This window comes from Notechis scutatus, chromosome 14 (assembly GCF_049901735.1).
Source record: "Notechis scutatus isolate UNSWTSFEM ecotype Mainland chromosome 14, rNotScu1.2, whole genome shotgun sequence".
Lineage (NCBI taxonomy): Eukaryota > Metazoa > Chordata > Lepidosauria > Squamata > Elapidae > Notechis > Notechis scutatus.
Window position 1 is genome coordinate 7,973,377 of NC_142022.1, and position 16,124 is coordinate 7,989,500.

General features: G+C 46.7%; 1 protein-coding gene across 1 annotated transcript; it reads left to right on the forward strand.

Annotated features, from left to right (window-relative positions):
• Nucleotides 1-8: 8 nt before the first annotated feature.
• On the forward strand, nt 9-15,835 carry NDUFS2 (NADH:ubiquinone oxidoreductase core subunit S2). The gene is made up of 14 exons (XM_087943505.1): nt 9-123; nt 1,806-1,909; nt 2,758-2,945; nt 3,759-3,879; nt 4,679-4,791; nt 6,244-6,318; nt 7,770-7,847; nt 8,966-9,051; nt 9,314-9,433; nt 10,868-10,997; nt 12,153-12,248; nt 13,675-13,758; nt 15,002-15,059; nt 15,591-15,835. The coding sequence occupies exons 1-14, from the start codon at nt 38-40 to the stop codon at nt 15,626-15,628; spliced, it is 1,377 nt and encodes a 458-aa protein (XP_087799631.1). The 5' UTR covers nt 9-37; the 3' UTR covers nt 15,629-15,835.
• Nucleotides 15,836-16,124: the final 289 nt, after the last annotated feature.

Here is a 16,124-nt window from a genome sequence, read left to right on the forward strand (position 1 = left end):
ATGCGCGTCCCCGTGTATTGACGCCCGGCGTGGGAAGATGGCGGCGCTCGGCGTTCTGCGGAGGCTGCGGGCACCTTCAGGATCCTGGTTGCCCGGGAGGGCGCTGGGGGCGGCTCCCAGCCGGTAATCTTTCCTCTTTTCGACCCCATCTGGAGGGAGAGAGTCCTATTCCGGGCAGGAAATCGCTTCCCTGCTCGGGAGAGGATGCCGGGTGAACCTCCCCCCCCCCCCAGAGATACATCAGGTTTCTAGTCCACATTGAGGTCCCCATTGGACCAAGGAAGGTTTTTTTTTTCCCCTCCTCCTAGGGCTTTCGTAGACAGGTGGTTAGGAAAGAAGGGAGGGCGCTCTGCACATGCTCAGAGGCATGGGAGGCTGTTACACCCCCTTTGATGCTTGATAAAGGGGGAGCGCTACCTGATGCTTAAAAGGGATATCTTGATATCAGTAAGGGAGGAATTTGCAGCAAAGTCTCATTTCCCCCCCCCCCGAGCGTACAGGGAGAACCACAAAAGGTGGTGACCTTAATGCATCCAGGATGCAAAGTGTTGCAATGTTTGCTCAACCTGAGCAGTTTAAGATGGGTGTTCGACTCCCAGAATTCCCGAACCAAAGTGGCAGAGGTTGCAAAACACGGGTCTGAGTCTAGATTTCCATATGGACCAATGGAGATAAAGACCTCCTGGCTGGGGAATTGTGGGAGCTGAAATCCTCCCTCCTCTCCGTTTTAAATTTATGACAGCATAGCATAGCAAATAGAATAGACAAGAATAGAATAGACAATAGAATAGAAATAATGGAAAAAAAGAAGAATAGAATAGGAAAGAATAGAATAGAATAGGAAAGAATAGAGAAGAGAAATAACAATAGAAAGAATAGAATAGAATAGAATAGAATAGGAAAGAATAGAATAGAATAGAATAGATAATGGAATAAAGAATAGAATAATAGAATAGAATATAGAATAGAATAGAATAGAATAGGAAAGAATAGAATAGAATAGAAAATAGAATAGAATAGGAAAGAATAGACAAGATAATAGAAAGAATAGAATAGTAGAATAGAATAGGAAAGAATAGACAAGAGAATAGAAAGAATAAAAGAATAGAATAGAATAGGAAAGAATAGACAAGAGAATAGAAGGAATAGAATAGTAGAATAGAATAGGAAAGAATAGACAAGAGAATAGAAAGAATAAAAGAATAGAATAGAAAGGATAGAATAGAATAGGAAAGAATAGACAAGATAATAGAATAGAATAGTAGAATAGAATAGGAAAGAATAGACGAGAATAGAAATAATAAAAGAATAGAATAGGAAAGAATAGAATAGAAATAGAAATAAATAGAATAGAATTAAATAGAAATGAGAGAATAGAATATTCTTTATTGGCCAACTGTGATTGGACACTGTGTGACTTTCTCTGCAGCCAGGTGTAATGTAACCCAAGTAACTTGTACCCAGTTCAAACAGCATGGGTGGCTTATGAGAATTGTGAAAACAATGGACCCTTGTCAAAAGCACAGAAAGAAAGCTACATGTGCCACCCACACCCAAAACACAAACACTGAGTAAAAAACTAGAAAAATGGCCAGAAAGTCCAGCTGGTGGGAGAATGATTCTAGTGACCCTGACACCACAGCCTGGGGAAAGCATCACATTGATTGGGGCCGATCCAGTCGATCTGGCTGAGGAAGAATGGGAAAAAAATTGTCCTTAAAGTCCCCTGGATTAGTTTTGAAAAGAGGATGAGCAACGGCTGCGCAAGGAACGGCGAAGCATTTCTCCTTTTTCCCTCCTTTCAGAGGGAAACAATGGCAACCCGATGTGGAGTTTATGAAGGAGATGGAAGGCGCCGTCATGTATCCCAGCAAAATGACAGAAAAATGGGCCCCTCCACCATGGAATAGTGAGTATCTCTTCTGTATTAGGATACACACAACTGTGAGAACTTGCCAGTTCTTTAGTGGGTTTTGGTCTTCATTCGCACCCCAACAAACCAGGATGTCATCCAGCCGGCTTTCGTACTTAGAAAGCCAGGACTAGAACTCCCCATCTCCTGGTGATTGGCCCAAAGTTACCCAGCTGGCTTTGATGCCTAAACCAGAACTAGAACTCACCATCTTCTGGTGATGGGCCCAAAGTCACCCAGCCGACTTTCATTCCTAAGGCGGAACTAGAACTCACTGTCTCCTGGTGATGGGCCCAAAGTCACCCAGCCAGCTTTGATGCCTAAGCAGAACTAGAACTCACCGTCTCCTGGTGATGGGCCCAAATTCACCCAGCTGGCTTTCATTCCTAAGGCAGAACTAGAACTCACCATCTTCTGGTGATGGGCCCAAAGTCACCCAGCCGACTTTCATTCCTAAGGCGGAACTAGAACTCACCGTCTCCTGGTGATGGGCCCAAAAGTCACCCAGCCAGCTTTGATGCCTAAAGCAGAACTAGAACTCACCATCTTCTGGTGATGGGCCCAAAAGTCACCCAGCTGGCTTTCATGCCTAAGAAGGAATTCGAACTCACCGTCTTCTGGTGATGGGCCCAAAGTCACCCAGCCAGCTTTGATTCCTAAGGCAGAACTAGAACTCACCATCTCCTGGTGATGGGCCCAAAATCCCCTAGCCAGCTTTGATGCCTAAGCAGAACTAGAACTCACCGTCTCCTGGTGATGGGCCCAAAAGTCACCCAGCTGGCTTTCATGCCTAAGAAGGAATTCGAACTCTCCTCTCCTCTCTTAAGTAATCTGTGATCTCCCAGACAGGGATCCCATAGTGGGGAGAATGGCTAACATCACTCTCAACTTTGGGCCCCAACATCCTGCCGCCCACGGGGTTTTGCGCCTGGTGATGGTGCTGAACGGGGAGAACGTGAAGAAGTGTGACCCCCATATCGGCCTGCTTCACCGGGGGACAGAGAAGCTCATAGAATACAAGACCTACCTCCAGGTAAGAAGCAAGTAATATATATATATTATATATATATTATATATAATAATATATAATATCTCTAATAAGTAAGCAATATATCTAGTAATATATCTAGTAACATATATATATCTCTTCTGTTCACGCCATCGTTGGGGTTTCTCGCAACCACCCCACAATCACCACCAAGCGATTCTCACAAGGGGGCTGCGGCTCCACTTCAAATATAATTTCAAATCCCAGAAGGGACCCCTCGAGGTCATTTAGCCCAACCCCCCCCCTGTTCAGTACGGGATCCACAATACCCAGAAACCTTTTTAACCCATGAAACCTGATAGTTTTTTTTTTTTTAAATCCCTGTGTCCCTCTGATCAAGAGGCAAAGCTGCAGGGATGGCAAACTGGCTGGTTTGAACAACAGCCCTCCGAGGGAGGCCAGACCTAAAAACGGACTCCTAAGTTTGACTGTAACTTGAATTTATCGGATTTTTTTTTTCAACAATTAAGTTTTTGACTTTATTCAAAAATTTAAAATTACAAACTAAGCCCCCCCCCCCAAAAAAAGAGGGAAAGAGATACAAAAACAAAACAAAGGTAGATTAACAAAGTTGGAAGGGACCTTGTAGGTCATCTAGTCCAGCTCCTGGTGGAGAAGACCACTGGGGTGTGGGGGGGAGTGCATAAAAATTGAAAACAAAAACAAAATGCAACCAAGTTTATGCATTTTATGGATTTAAGGCTCAGAAGCCGTAATAGGCAGAATCCCGAAAGCCTGACAGAATCTGGATTCTTAAAAAAGGATTTCCTGGAGTTTTTTTTTGTGTGTGTGTCACAGGCCCTGCCGTATTTTGACCGACTGGATTACGTTTCCATGATGTGCAACGAACAGGCCTACTCTCTAGCTGTCGAGAAGCTGCTGAATATCCAAGCGCCCGTAAGAGCTCAGTGGATACGAGGTGATTTCAATATTCAGTATGTTGCATTTCATATTTCCAGGGGGGGCAGAGTCCCAATCGGCAATCGCAGCAAAGGTCGTAGATACACTTTACGATCGCAACTGAGCCCAAAATTTATGTGGTGAAGTGAGACATTTCTAAAAGTTGAGTTTTGCCCTCATTTTATGACCGTTCCAGCCACCGTCGTTGAGCGAATCGCCGCAGGGGTTAAGTTAGTAACCTGGTTGTTAAGTGAATCGGGCTTTCCTCGTCGATTTGGCTCGTGAGAAGGTCTCAAAAGGGTGCCTTGGGACACAAGAACAGTCGCAAAGTAGGAATCAATTGCTAAGCATCCCCGAACCATGGGGATGCTGTAAAGATCATAACTGCGAAAAGCGGAGAGAGGTTCCGTTTCTCAGTGCCATCATAACTTTGAATGGTCACTAAATGAACTGTTGTAAGTCAAGGACTACCTGTAGACCATCCGTCATCTTCTAACGGCCCCATAATCCCTTGCAAGGTGGAGTCAGGGCCACTGAATGGAAGTGAGTGTTTTTACTGGCCGGATGCCTTCCTGTTGCCGATGAGGAGTTTTGTTCGGTAGATAATACCCTCATCGTGCCCATCGTGCTCTACCTAGGATCGAACTCACAACCTCCTGACTGTGAGGCGAGAACTCCACCTCTAGGCCACCGCACCCCCTCCCAAGGTCTACCTGTAGATGCCCGTTGCCAAGCGCCCGAATTTTAATCCCGTAACTGTGGGGACGCAGCAGCGGTCGTAAGCCGTTCAGGGGCTAACCCTGGCTTTTGCTTCCTAGTCCTCTTCGGAGAAATCACGCGGTTGCTGAATCACATCATGGCTATCACCACCCACGCCCTGGACGTCGGGGCCATGACTCCTTTCTTCTGGTTGTTTGAGGAGAGAGAAAAGGTAAATCCACCCCAAGAGCCCCTGCTGGAGCAGCTCCTGGATCTATTTTACGGATCCCCTGTGTGATCCAGTAGGCTGGAGGGCTGGATCCGGCCTCCATTTAGAAGCCAGGTGTCAGGATTCCAGCAGTCACCCTAATTAAATCATGATTCCAAACTTCAAAAAACTTCCAAGGATTCATTAGAGGTAACATACTGGCCCTGCCAATTCTGGCATACGTAATTTACAGTTCCCTGTGACCCTGTTTCCCCCTTTTCCCCCCTGGATGTGTCATAAATTAGATTCTCCAATGATGGGCAATCACATTCTCCAATTCAATATATTCCCCGGGCAAAAACTCTTGGTATTTTAGTTACAATCTTTTAAAGATAAAGAGTTGGAATGTATTTTCGCTTCCAAACGGCTGCACTGCTCTTCCAGATTTCCTCCCTCCCTCCCACCCACCCGCCCCTCTTTTTTTTAATAGCAACTACTAAAACAGGCCTAGGAATGTTTTATGACTTGACACCCATCACTGGTCATAACTCGTGACAATTGTAAAGCAGGTCACCTACGTCGACAGCATGATTTTACGACCCTTTTTTTTTGCAGCTGTCGTTAAGTGAACCTCCTGGTTATTAGCAGACCAATAATTTGCAGTTTTGCTGAAAATCAGACATAAATGCTACTTTTCAGTCAAATCATCTGCTTGGGGGGAGGGTTGGACTAGATGACCTACAAGGTCCCTTCCAACTCTGTTACTCTAATCTAATCCTAAAATATGAACACGTGCCTACAGGACGCTGCAGAAGACCATCAACCAGATTCTCCAATTGAGCACCTTCCTATGGGCTGGGTGTCATCAATCACGTTCGCCAATTAAATATATATTTGAGGGCAAAAGCTCTGGTAGTTTAGTTATAATCTTTTAAAGAGAAGAGTTGGAATGTACTTCCGGTTTCAAATTGCTCTTCCAGATTTCCTTCCTTCCCCCCACCCCTTTTTTTTTATGGCAACCGCTAAAACAGACCTAGGAATGTTTCATGACACCAGTAACTGGCGAGTCGTGGCTAAGACGTTGAGCTTGTCGAGCAGAAAGGTCGGCGGTTCGAATCCCCAGCGCCGCGTCACAGAGTGAGCTCCCGTTAACTTGTCCCAGCTTCTAGCAGTTGGAAAGCAAATTTTAAAAAAAATGCTGGTAGAAAAATAGGGGCCACCTTTGGTGGGAAGGTCACAGTGTTCCATGCGCCTTCGGGGTTTAGTCCTGCCAGCCACATGACCACGGAGACGTGTCTCTTCGGACAGCGCTGGCTCCTCTTCGGCTTTGTAACGGAGATGAGCAGCGCCCCCTAGAGCTGGAAACGACTAGCACGGATGCGCGAGGGGAAACCTTTAACTTTTCACCGGCGAGCAAGAGAGAAGGGACAGAGCGGGCTTGTGAATCAGACCGCTAAACCTCCACCTTTCTTACAGATGTTTGAATTCTACGAGAGGGTATCCGGAGCCCGCATGCACGCCGCTTACATCCGGCCAGGTGGCGTCCACCAGGTGAGAAGGGAATTGAGGATGTGGGGGGATGGAGGACGCAGGCCGGAGTTTGCAACCCACAGCTTGGGTGCCTTCGAAGGGTCATTTTGATGCTGATGATCAGGTGTTTTCTTTTTTTTTTTCTCTCTCTCCAACTTGGCTACTTTAAAACGGGCTGGGGAATTCTGGGAGTCGAAAGTCCACCCTTCTTCAAATTGCCGAGCTGGAAAAACAGCGGTGACGGTTTAGGACATGCCTGCGCTTCCCAATGCTCAGTGGTCGGTTTAGAAATTTAGAAACTCCTGCCCAGAGTCGTTCTGGGAGTGAGATTTGGAGGTGGGATATAGACAGACAGACAGACAGACAGACAGACAGACAGACAGACAGACAGACAGATAGATAGATAGAGATAGATAGATAGATAGATAGATAGATAGATAGATAGATAGATAGATAGATAGATAGATAGATAGATAGATAGATAGACAGACAGACAGACAGACAGACAGGGATAGATAGATAGATAGATAGATAGATAGATAGATAGATAGACAGACAGACAGACAGACAGGATAGATAGATAGATAGATAGATAGATAGATAGATAGATAGATACACACACACACACACACACACATCCGATATATAATTAAAAGTAAATGAATGATCTTAAAACATGAACGCAAGACATTTAAAAGAAGAAAAAGGCTGGAAACAGCAGCATAACCAGCAGGTGAACTTGACAGCTGCGTTTCTCAACCTTGACAACTTTAGGGGGGGGGGGACTTCAATTCCCAGAATTCTCCAGACAGCACAGAACCCTGGGAGTTGAAGTCCACCCCTCTTAAAGCCTGTTGGCTGGGGAATTCTAGGAGTTGGAAGTCCACCCATTTGAAAAAATGGCCAAGGTTGAGAAACATTGCTCTAGAAAGAAACTGTGGTTTAAAGAGGGTTTCCCACACACACCCCTTGCCAAAAAGGGGGTTTTACACACCTACACACACACACACACCTTTTTTTTCCTGGGGGGTGGAATCAGATTTTTGGGGCCTCTTTCAATTCTTGGTGGAATGAAGGCTGTTCAGATCTCAGGAGAATCTCATTCCAGAGGGCGGGAGCTGCGACAGAGAAGTCAGAATCATGGCTTAATGCAAGCTTATCCCCCTCTAAATCCCTGCGAACCATTCTAAGATACCCCTCCTCAGTTCTGCCTTGCAGCATCCTTTCCGATATCTCGCTCCGGTGTCCGCGCCCTCTCGTTTAAACGCAACGCCTTTCCAATCCTGGCTGAGTCCGTTGTTGCGATCCCAGGCAAAGCCACCCTTGATATGCCGCCTTCCCGAATCAAAGCTAAAAGGCCCGGGACGGTGGCAGGCCACACCCGGCCACAAGCAGCTCGTTCTGGGGAGCAAAAACCCCGTAGCTGCACACAAACCTCTTTTGGAATTATTATTTTCCCCCGCTGCTCACAGGATATGCCGCTGGGATTGATGGATGACATTTACGAATTCATGAAGAATTTCTCCGCCCGGGTTGACGAGGTGGAGGAGGTGAGGCTGCTTTGATAGACAGGTTTGGGGGAGATTTTTGTGATGATGGGGGTTGGGTGGGGGGGTAAGATGCCCTTAATTTTACGGGACCGACTACAGGATGCCGTGCCATTTGAAGATGAAAATGTGGTGGACATGTGCGAAAGCAAAGAAACATTGGACAAAAATACATACGTGGTTAGAAAAAGGAAAAGGTTAAAGCGGCACTTGAGATTATAAGCCAGAAATGTTTTTGTTAAGGCATCGTACCAGAAAAGTATGACAAAGGGAATATATATTTAATACTACCTCGATATCCGTGGTTCGCTATGAAACTATGTGGTGCAGCTTAGTTTTTGGGGAGGAAAATAAGGAAAGAAAAATTCTGCCTATCAGCATCCATCAGTATTCATCTGGCTAGCGTCCTGTCACTGGGTGAGAGTTGAGGGCTGTTTGGAAACTGAAAGAGTTTTTGCTGTGTGAGCAAGAAGGGGACAGCAAGGAGCCTGGGCGTGGCTTAGCTCAACTGTTCTGTACTGAAGCTGCTTGGTGCTGTAAAACTGAAACTCCTCTGCTTGTGTTTTGCATTTGGAAGAGATTTCTTTCCAGGTGGGGAGGGGGAGTAGAACTCCTTAGCATCAGAGCGTGTTAATAATAATTAATAATAATAATAATAATAATAATAATAATAATAATAATAATAATAATAATAATAATAATAATAATAGAAATACTCTAAATGCTCTGAGGGTCATTTGGAAAAATAATCCTTCCTAGAAGCCAAGAGGAACCTACGGGCCAAATTTCAAGTTTGTTAGGCTTTACGGTTCCGTAGATTTTGTGAGGATGCGTGAGCAGTATTTCACTTTTAGATCTATAGATAAAAGATTACATGTATCGAGAGCAGCAAGAATTGCATTTGCACAGCACTGGGGAAAATGAGGAAACATCCTAAAAAAGAAGACTTTGTCATTTTTTAAAAATTTAGATTGTCCAGAAATAGACAGATTGGCATTAAAGACACGCACACACAAAAAGATTTTCAAACGTTGTTTTACAAATGGTTGGATAATAGAGGCTGGTTGTTTTTCCTCCTTTTCTAACTGAGATAATCTTCTAAGAATGATTTATTTGTTCAGATGCTGACCAACAATCGGATCTGGAGGAACCGCACTATCGATATAGGGGTGATTTCCGCGGAAGATGCGCTGAATTGTGGCTTTAGGTAAAGTTTTTGGCTTCCTCCGCCTCCCCCTTCTCCTCTTCTCCTACTTTACTAATTTATTTGATTCTTTTTGTTTTTATCGTTTTTTTTTAGTTTTAATTTTTTGTTTTAAATATGGTTTTACATTGGGTAAGCCGCCTCGAGTCGCCATGGGCAAATAGGCAGCAATATAAATTAAATTTAATTAATTAATTAATTAGATAGATAGATAGATAGATAGGCAGGCTGTTGATCGATTTCTTCTTTTCCCACTCCCCACCAGCGGAGTGATGCTTCGTGGATCGGGGATCCAGTGGGATCTTCGCAAAACCCAGCCTTACGACGCCTACGACCAGGTGGAGTTTGACGTGCCGATTGGATCAAAGGGAGACTGTTACGACAGGTATGGCTGCAGCTTGGGGGAAACACAGCCCTCCCCTATTCCCAGGAGCCTTCAGCACAGGTAGGTCGTCCTGGGCTTGCAACGGTTCGTTTAGTGACTAGTTCAAAGTTACAACGGCACTGGAAAACCAGGAGTGCTTTTCACCGTTACGACCTTCACGGCCTCCCCCAGGGTCACATGATCCAAATTCAGGCTCCTGGCCACTGGTGTGTGCCTATTTTTATATTTTATTTTCCCAAGTTTTATTGGGTTTTTATTTTTTTAAGTATACATCGGTCTCAATACATGAACAGGGTGGCCTCTGGGTGTAATTCATTTGGATACAAGCGGCAATCATGATAATTATAATAGTTGCTATATTAATTAATCACACATATAATCCTAGTATTAATATACCTGGGTTTTTTTTGTTTTTGAAGAGTGGGTTATTCAATATTGGCCTGTACTTACGACAGTTGCCGTGTCGTGATCCCCTTTTGCGACCTTCTGACAAGCGAAGCTAAAGGGGAGGCCCGGCTCACTTAACGACTGCAGGGATTCCCTGAACACACTGCGACAAGAAAGCAAAACGGGGCGAGTGTCAACTGATAAAACATTTGTACACACGTTTTATGGTTGTCAACAGAAGGAAGTGGGGGGAGTTTCAAAGGGCAGGCGGCAGCGTGGAATCGAAAGTACATTCCATTCATATTTTCTTCGAAGACCGATTAGATGGCTGCAGCTTCTGCCGTGCAAAAATCTAATTGGAGAGCATGATTGACGACTCTTGGCTAGGGACGTGTTTCGTTGGATGATACACCCAGAGGGGTGGGGGAAGCAGGATCAAGGGTGACAGATAGTGAATTACGTATCTCAGAGTCGGCTACGCCCAGGTTAGTGCAGGATGTAGAATGTTAACTTCAAATAAATCCTCTTCAGCTTTGGGAGTGGGGCTTGAAGCTCATGATTTAATCGGGCAACTGCTGGAATCCTGACAGCGAGATTCCCTTAACAAGTGTCTCGCTTCACGACGGACATTTTGGGCTCCACTGTAAGTCGTAAGTCGAGGACTTCCTGTATCAGAATTCCAGAGCGTGAGCTGCAAAGCTTCGGAGGGCCCAGAAAGCCCTTGTTCCCTTGCGAAGGAGAAACCCTAACCTATCTCAACTTGCCAATGAACTGGAGGGGGAGAGAAAGGGGGAAATTCAACGCCAAGAATGTAGGTGGGAATCGGGAGAGCCTGGAAAAGCGTCAAGGTCCCCACTGCAGGTGCTGTGAGAGAGACAACCTGTTCCCATAACAAAAAAGGACGTCTCGTCATTGGGACAATGGGATCGACCCGGGGGTGGGGAGAAGAGGAAGCGATGGTTTTTAACTCTAGGCAGGGCTTTGCCCGGGAAAACCAGAGCTGGTTTCGTTCCTTCAGGACCGAGACGTCTTCCTTCCTCCCCACAGGTACCTCTGCCGCATAGAAGAGATGCGCCAGTCGCTCCGCATCATCTTGCAGGCCCTGAACAAGATGCCGGAAGGGGAGATCAAAGTGGACGACGCCAAGGTCTCGCCTCCTAAGAGGGCGGAGATGAAGGTAAGAGTTGGGTCTCCCGGAAAATCTTTGCCCTCTCGTTGGTGGGAAAGACCAGGAAGGATGAATCCCAACCGGGTGGCAGTAGCCATAAGACTTTATATACCGCTTTTAGGCTGCTTTTACAGCCTTCTCTAAGCAGTTTATAGAGTCGGCATATTGTCCTCAACCATCTGGGTCCTCGTTTTAACCACCTCCGGAAGAACGGAAGGCTGAGTCAACCGTGAGCCCGGTCAGGATCGAACTGCTGGCAGGGGGCAGAGTTAGCCTGCAATCCTGCATTCTAACCATTAGGAAGGAAGGAAGGAAGGAAGGAAGGAAGGAAGGAAGGACTAGCAATAGCCCTTAGACTTATATATCACTTTACAGTGCTTTTACAGCCCTCTCTAAGTGGTTTACAGAGTCGGCCTCTTGCCCTGCAACAATCTGGGTCCTCATTTTACCCACCTCGGAAGGACGGAAGGCTGAGTCAACCTTGAGCCCGGTCAGGATCGAACTGCTGGCAGGGGGCAGAATTAGCCTACAATACTACATCCTAACCACTGCACCACCAGGGCTCTCCTTCCTTCCTTCCTTCCTTCCTTCCTTCCTTCCTTCCTTCCTTCCTTCCTTCCTTCCTTCCTTCCTTCCTTCCTCCCTCCTTCCCTTCCCTTCCCTTCCCTTCCCTCTCTCCCTCCTTTTCCTTCCTCCCTCCTTCCTCCCCTTCCTTTCTTCCTTCTTTCCTTTCTCCCTTCCTTCCTTCCTTCCTTCCTTCCTCCCTTCCCTTCCTCCCTCCTTCCTCCCCTTCCTTTCTTCCTTCTTTCCTTTCTTCCTTTCTCCCTCCCTCACCTGACTTCCTTTCCCTCCCTTTTTCCTTCCTTCCTTTCCTCCCTCCTTCTTTCGCTTCTCCCTCCCTCCCTCCCTCCCCTGCCTTCCTTTCCCTTCCTTCCCTCCTCCTTCCTTTCCTTTCTTCCCTTCCCTCCCTCCCTGCCTACCTACCTAGTAAAAGGTTGCTTGGATGAGTAACCAAACATCTCAGTTTCAATAAACTTGGCTTCCGTTGCCGTGACTTAACCTTCTGAAGATTCTCTTTCTGGTTAGGCGTCACCCTCATTAAACCACAAAAGCACCCGGAGGCGACGTTTAAACCCGTCTTTTTTTTTTTCTCCCTCTTCTTAGTCCTCCATGGAGGCGCTGATCCATCATTTCAAACTTTACACCGAGGGCTATCAAGTGCCGCCTGGGGCCACTTACACCGCCATCGAGGCTCCAAAGGTAAAATACTGAATTTTGTGTGCTGCGCATTTGTGTAGCACTTGCGTGAATCCAAGGTCTCCCCCCAAGAACGGGACACCCTCAAATGCAACCCTGTTTGGACTCAATATTTTTTTTCCTGAAGCAGAAATGGTCATTTTTCTGAGCACGAGAATAGAAAAAGCAGCCCAGGCCCCACCCAAAAAATGTCAAAATTGGGGCCCTCTTGTTAATTTGCTCTCCTGGGAGTGAAATTTCTCAGGCCCGTTTGTAGTGATGCACAAACAGAAAATAGGTGTAAAACACGCTATCTATACAGGTATAATACTATAAGGCAGGGGTGTCCAACCTTGGCAACTTTAAGACTTGTGGAGTTCAACTCCCAGAATTCCTCAGCCAGCTTTGCTGGCTGAGGAATTCTGGGAGTTGAAGTCCACAAGTCTTAAAGTTGCCAAGGTTGGACACCCCTGCTATAAGGGAAGCAAATATCTAGAATATCACAACAAGAGCCTATAGTGGAAATTTCGCCCGATTTTGTGGCTGCGACAAGAAGCTAAAAAATTATATTTGCCACCTAGATATACTTTTGTAATCTTCCTGTTAAAGATTTCAAACTTTGCATTCTCTGTTTGGTATTGTACCCCTGTGTTTTCCATTTTTTTACCGAAACGTGACGTGAACGTGTCATACGACCATGACATAAAATTACAGGGAGTCCTCGCTTAACGAGGCTAACTGAGATCGGGAACTCCGTCGTTAAGCAACAGGGTCATCATCCTCTTTGAACGGCCCCGTAATCCCTTGCGGGGTGGAGTCTGGGCGACTGAATGAAAGGGAGTGTTTTTACTGGCCGGAGGCTCTTCCTGTTGCTGATGAGGAGTTTTGTGCAGCAGATAATATTCTCATTATGCCCAGAGAAAGAAATATCTGCCCCTACCTAGGATTGAACTCACAGCCTCGTGGTTGTGAGGCAAGAGCTCCATCTCTAGGCCACCGCACCGTTAAGCGACACAGTGTTAAGTCGGGGGAAAAAAACCACAGGGCCGCTCCGCTGAACAACCGCAATTCCAGCCCTCCCAGGTTGTCGTTAAGCGAGATGCGTATGGGACTTGACAAAACTGCCGTTTTTCGACTTCCCCCATGGGAATTTACTTGTGGGAAGCCAGCGGGGGAGACCTCACAACCACAATCGCACAAACACAGGGATCCTGCAATGGGCCAGCGCTTAGAGGAATGGTTCTTAACGTCCCCATTTATTCAGTCCCCGTCGTAAGCCCGAACAGTCAAGCGATGGATAATACAGCTTTTGGTTGGCTTTGCTTTTGTGCCCGGTGTGTGTGTGTGTATGTGAACCGAGCTCATCGTGGTTTACACACAACAAACCGAGTTTGAGGATTTCGATGAAACAGCCACCCACCCTTCGACTTTCACTTCCTTGTTTTTGCAGGGCGAATTCGGCGTCTACCTGGTCTCTGACGGGACCAGCCGTCCGTATCGGTGCAAGATTAAAGCACCTGGCTTTGCACACTTGGTAAGAGAGAAATAATAATATCTCCATGAGGGTCAGGAGGGAAAGGCAGGTAGTCCTTGACTTACGACCAGAGTGGAGTCCGGCTTTTCTGTCGATGAGTGAGAGAAACAATGAAGTGAGGTTCACTTGCAAGCGTCCAAATTACGATCAATGATGACCACGGGCAGGCCGCGACGGTCGTTAAGTGTGAAAAGACAGTCCCAAGTCACTTTTTTTTCCAGCGCCGTTGTGACCCCGAAATGTCACTAAACGGAATGGTCGTAAGTGTCACTAAATGGTCGTAAATGTCACTAAACGGAATGGTCGTGGATAACCTGCACGCAGGAAAGGAGTGTAAGTGGGGGCTGGAGGATATTTTTGTGAGTTTATTGTTCCTTCTGGCCTCGGAGCAGCCGTCTCCTTAAGCCCAAGGATGCTCTTTTCCAACATCCTTTTCCCCTAAGTCAGAGGTCTCCAAACTTGGCCACTTTAAGGCTTGTGTTCTGACCGAGGCTTATGGAGACACTAACAAACACACGTTAGTCCCCAAAACCCCCTTTTTTTCTTTATTTCAACGGCTGTGAATTTTAGTCATTCCCAGCCCGTAATGAGTCTGAAACAGTTTGTAAATAGTCCCACGGAAATCAGCCAAAGTCCTTCGGGATAAGTCTGATCAGCACACACCTTTATCTCCCTCGAAACGCTGCCAACAACTAAATTGCCAAATTAGTTGTTACGAGGCCAAAATGGAGCACAAATTCAACACGGAGCTTCAGGTTTCAAACCAACCAGTAGGAACAAAGTTGCTTCCTGCAAAGGTTCCTGTCCCTTTGCTCCTCCTTGATGTTTTATGGGAGGGCCGATCACCTCCAAGCCTTACTCCCGAGTCGCCCCTTTTGTCTTAACTGTTCTTGCCTTCGGGCAGCTCTGTGCATGCACACACTGGGAACAGGCTCCCGCTATTCCTCTGCCTCGCTGCTGTCAGATTCTGGAGGCTCCGGAGCTGGCGCGTAACTCCCCGATGGCCCTGGCCCCATCTCCGTATTGGATGCAGAACCCTCGTCCGAGTCCTCCATGGACTCCCGGACTGGCCCATGTTCCTCCCCACTGTCCGACTCTGCTGCTATCTCTGCCAGGCTGCCGATGGACCACAACAACTTGTGGTCTTCAATTCCCAGAATTCTGGGAGTTGAAGTCCCCAAGTCTTAAAGTGGCCAAGTTTGGTGGACCCCTGCGCTAAATCTTCCTCCTCCCTTTTTTGCAGGCCTCTTTGGATAAAATGTCCAAGGGACACATGCTTGCTGATGTGGTAGCCATCATTGGTAAGTATCTATGTTCCTTGGGGGAGAACTAATTTAATTCAGTTTATTTTAATTTGGCACCCGCTGACTTCAGAGGGGGCTGGGCAGCTCACAACAGACCCAAAAGAATAAAAATTAAGAGTTTCAGAGCGAACGCCCCCCCCACAAATTCAGCCTTGCACTAACCATAATTTACTTCGCCGTGGATGCGCAAAGTACACCAGGCTGTTTTCTTAAACCAGGGTTACAAAACCTTAATGGAGTATTGCTTGGGCACTTCGAGAGGGGTGGACTACAACTCCCAGAATCCCCAAGCCAGCACGGAGTAACTTAAACCACACTACAAAATCAGCCACGGGATGCAAAAGGGAGCCACGTTTTCTTCCCTGAATCCTGGATGGAGGGGACCGCTGACCCTCTTAATTCCTGTTCTCCCTCCCCACCTGCCATGCCAGCCAGGGATGATGGGGATCGGAACTCCTAACCCACAGCTGCTTCCCAACTCCGGAGATGTTGTGAAACGTAGTTTATTCCGTGTCTTTTCTTCTTCAGGCACCCAGGATATCGTCTTTGGCGAAGTGGACAGATAGATCAACGTCCGTTCCGGGGGAGGGAGGGGGGAGACGGGATAGGAACCCACTCCTCACTCTGGATGCCGTCTGCCCCCCACCAGGAATCTTCACTCAGCGTCCTACTACTGTTTGTTGCGTGTAACTATATTTGTTTGTAATACAACGCTGGGACACCAGGCCAGGATGAGCAAACAGAATAATAAAACTGATCTCTCAAAATATAAATGTGTTTGTCCACAAGCAATTTTTGTCCAATTTCTGCCTCCCCCCCCTCCCTCTATGTTTTCATCCTTGGCTCCTCCTGACTCCCCCCTTCTTTCCATCCACATTTCCAAATTTTCCCCAACAATCCTGGTTTGTGATTGGGTTCAGTCTCGGGCGTGGCTGAGCAAACCCGGAGAGGATTTCCCCTTAGAAAAAGGGATGTCTAACTTGATTTCAATTCCCAGAATTCCAGCTGAAGTCTTAAAAATGGCCAAATTTGGACCCCCCCCCCGCCTTAAATCACTATTTT

Coding starts and splice junctions, on each gene's coding strand:
- NDUFS2 (XM_087943505.1), top strand. CDS start 38: ATGGCGGCGCTCGGCGTTCTGCGGAGGCTGCGGGCACCTTCAGGATCC. Junction 124..1,805: donor CTGGGGGCGGCTCCCAGCCG/GTAATCTTTCCT, acceptor CCCTCCTTTCAG/AGGGAAACAATGGCAACCCG. Junction 9,434..10,867: donor AAGGGAGACTGTTACGACAG/GTATGGCTGCAG, acceptor TCCTCCCCACAG/GTACCTCTGCCGCATAGAAG.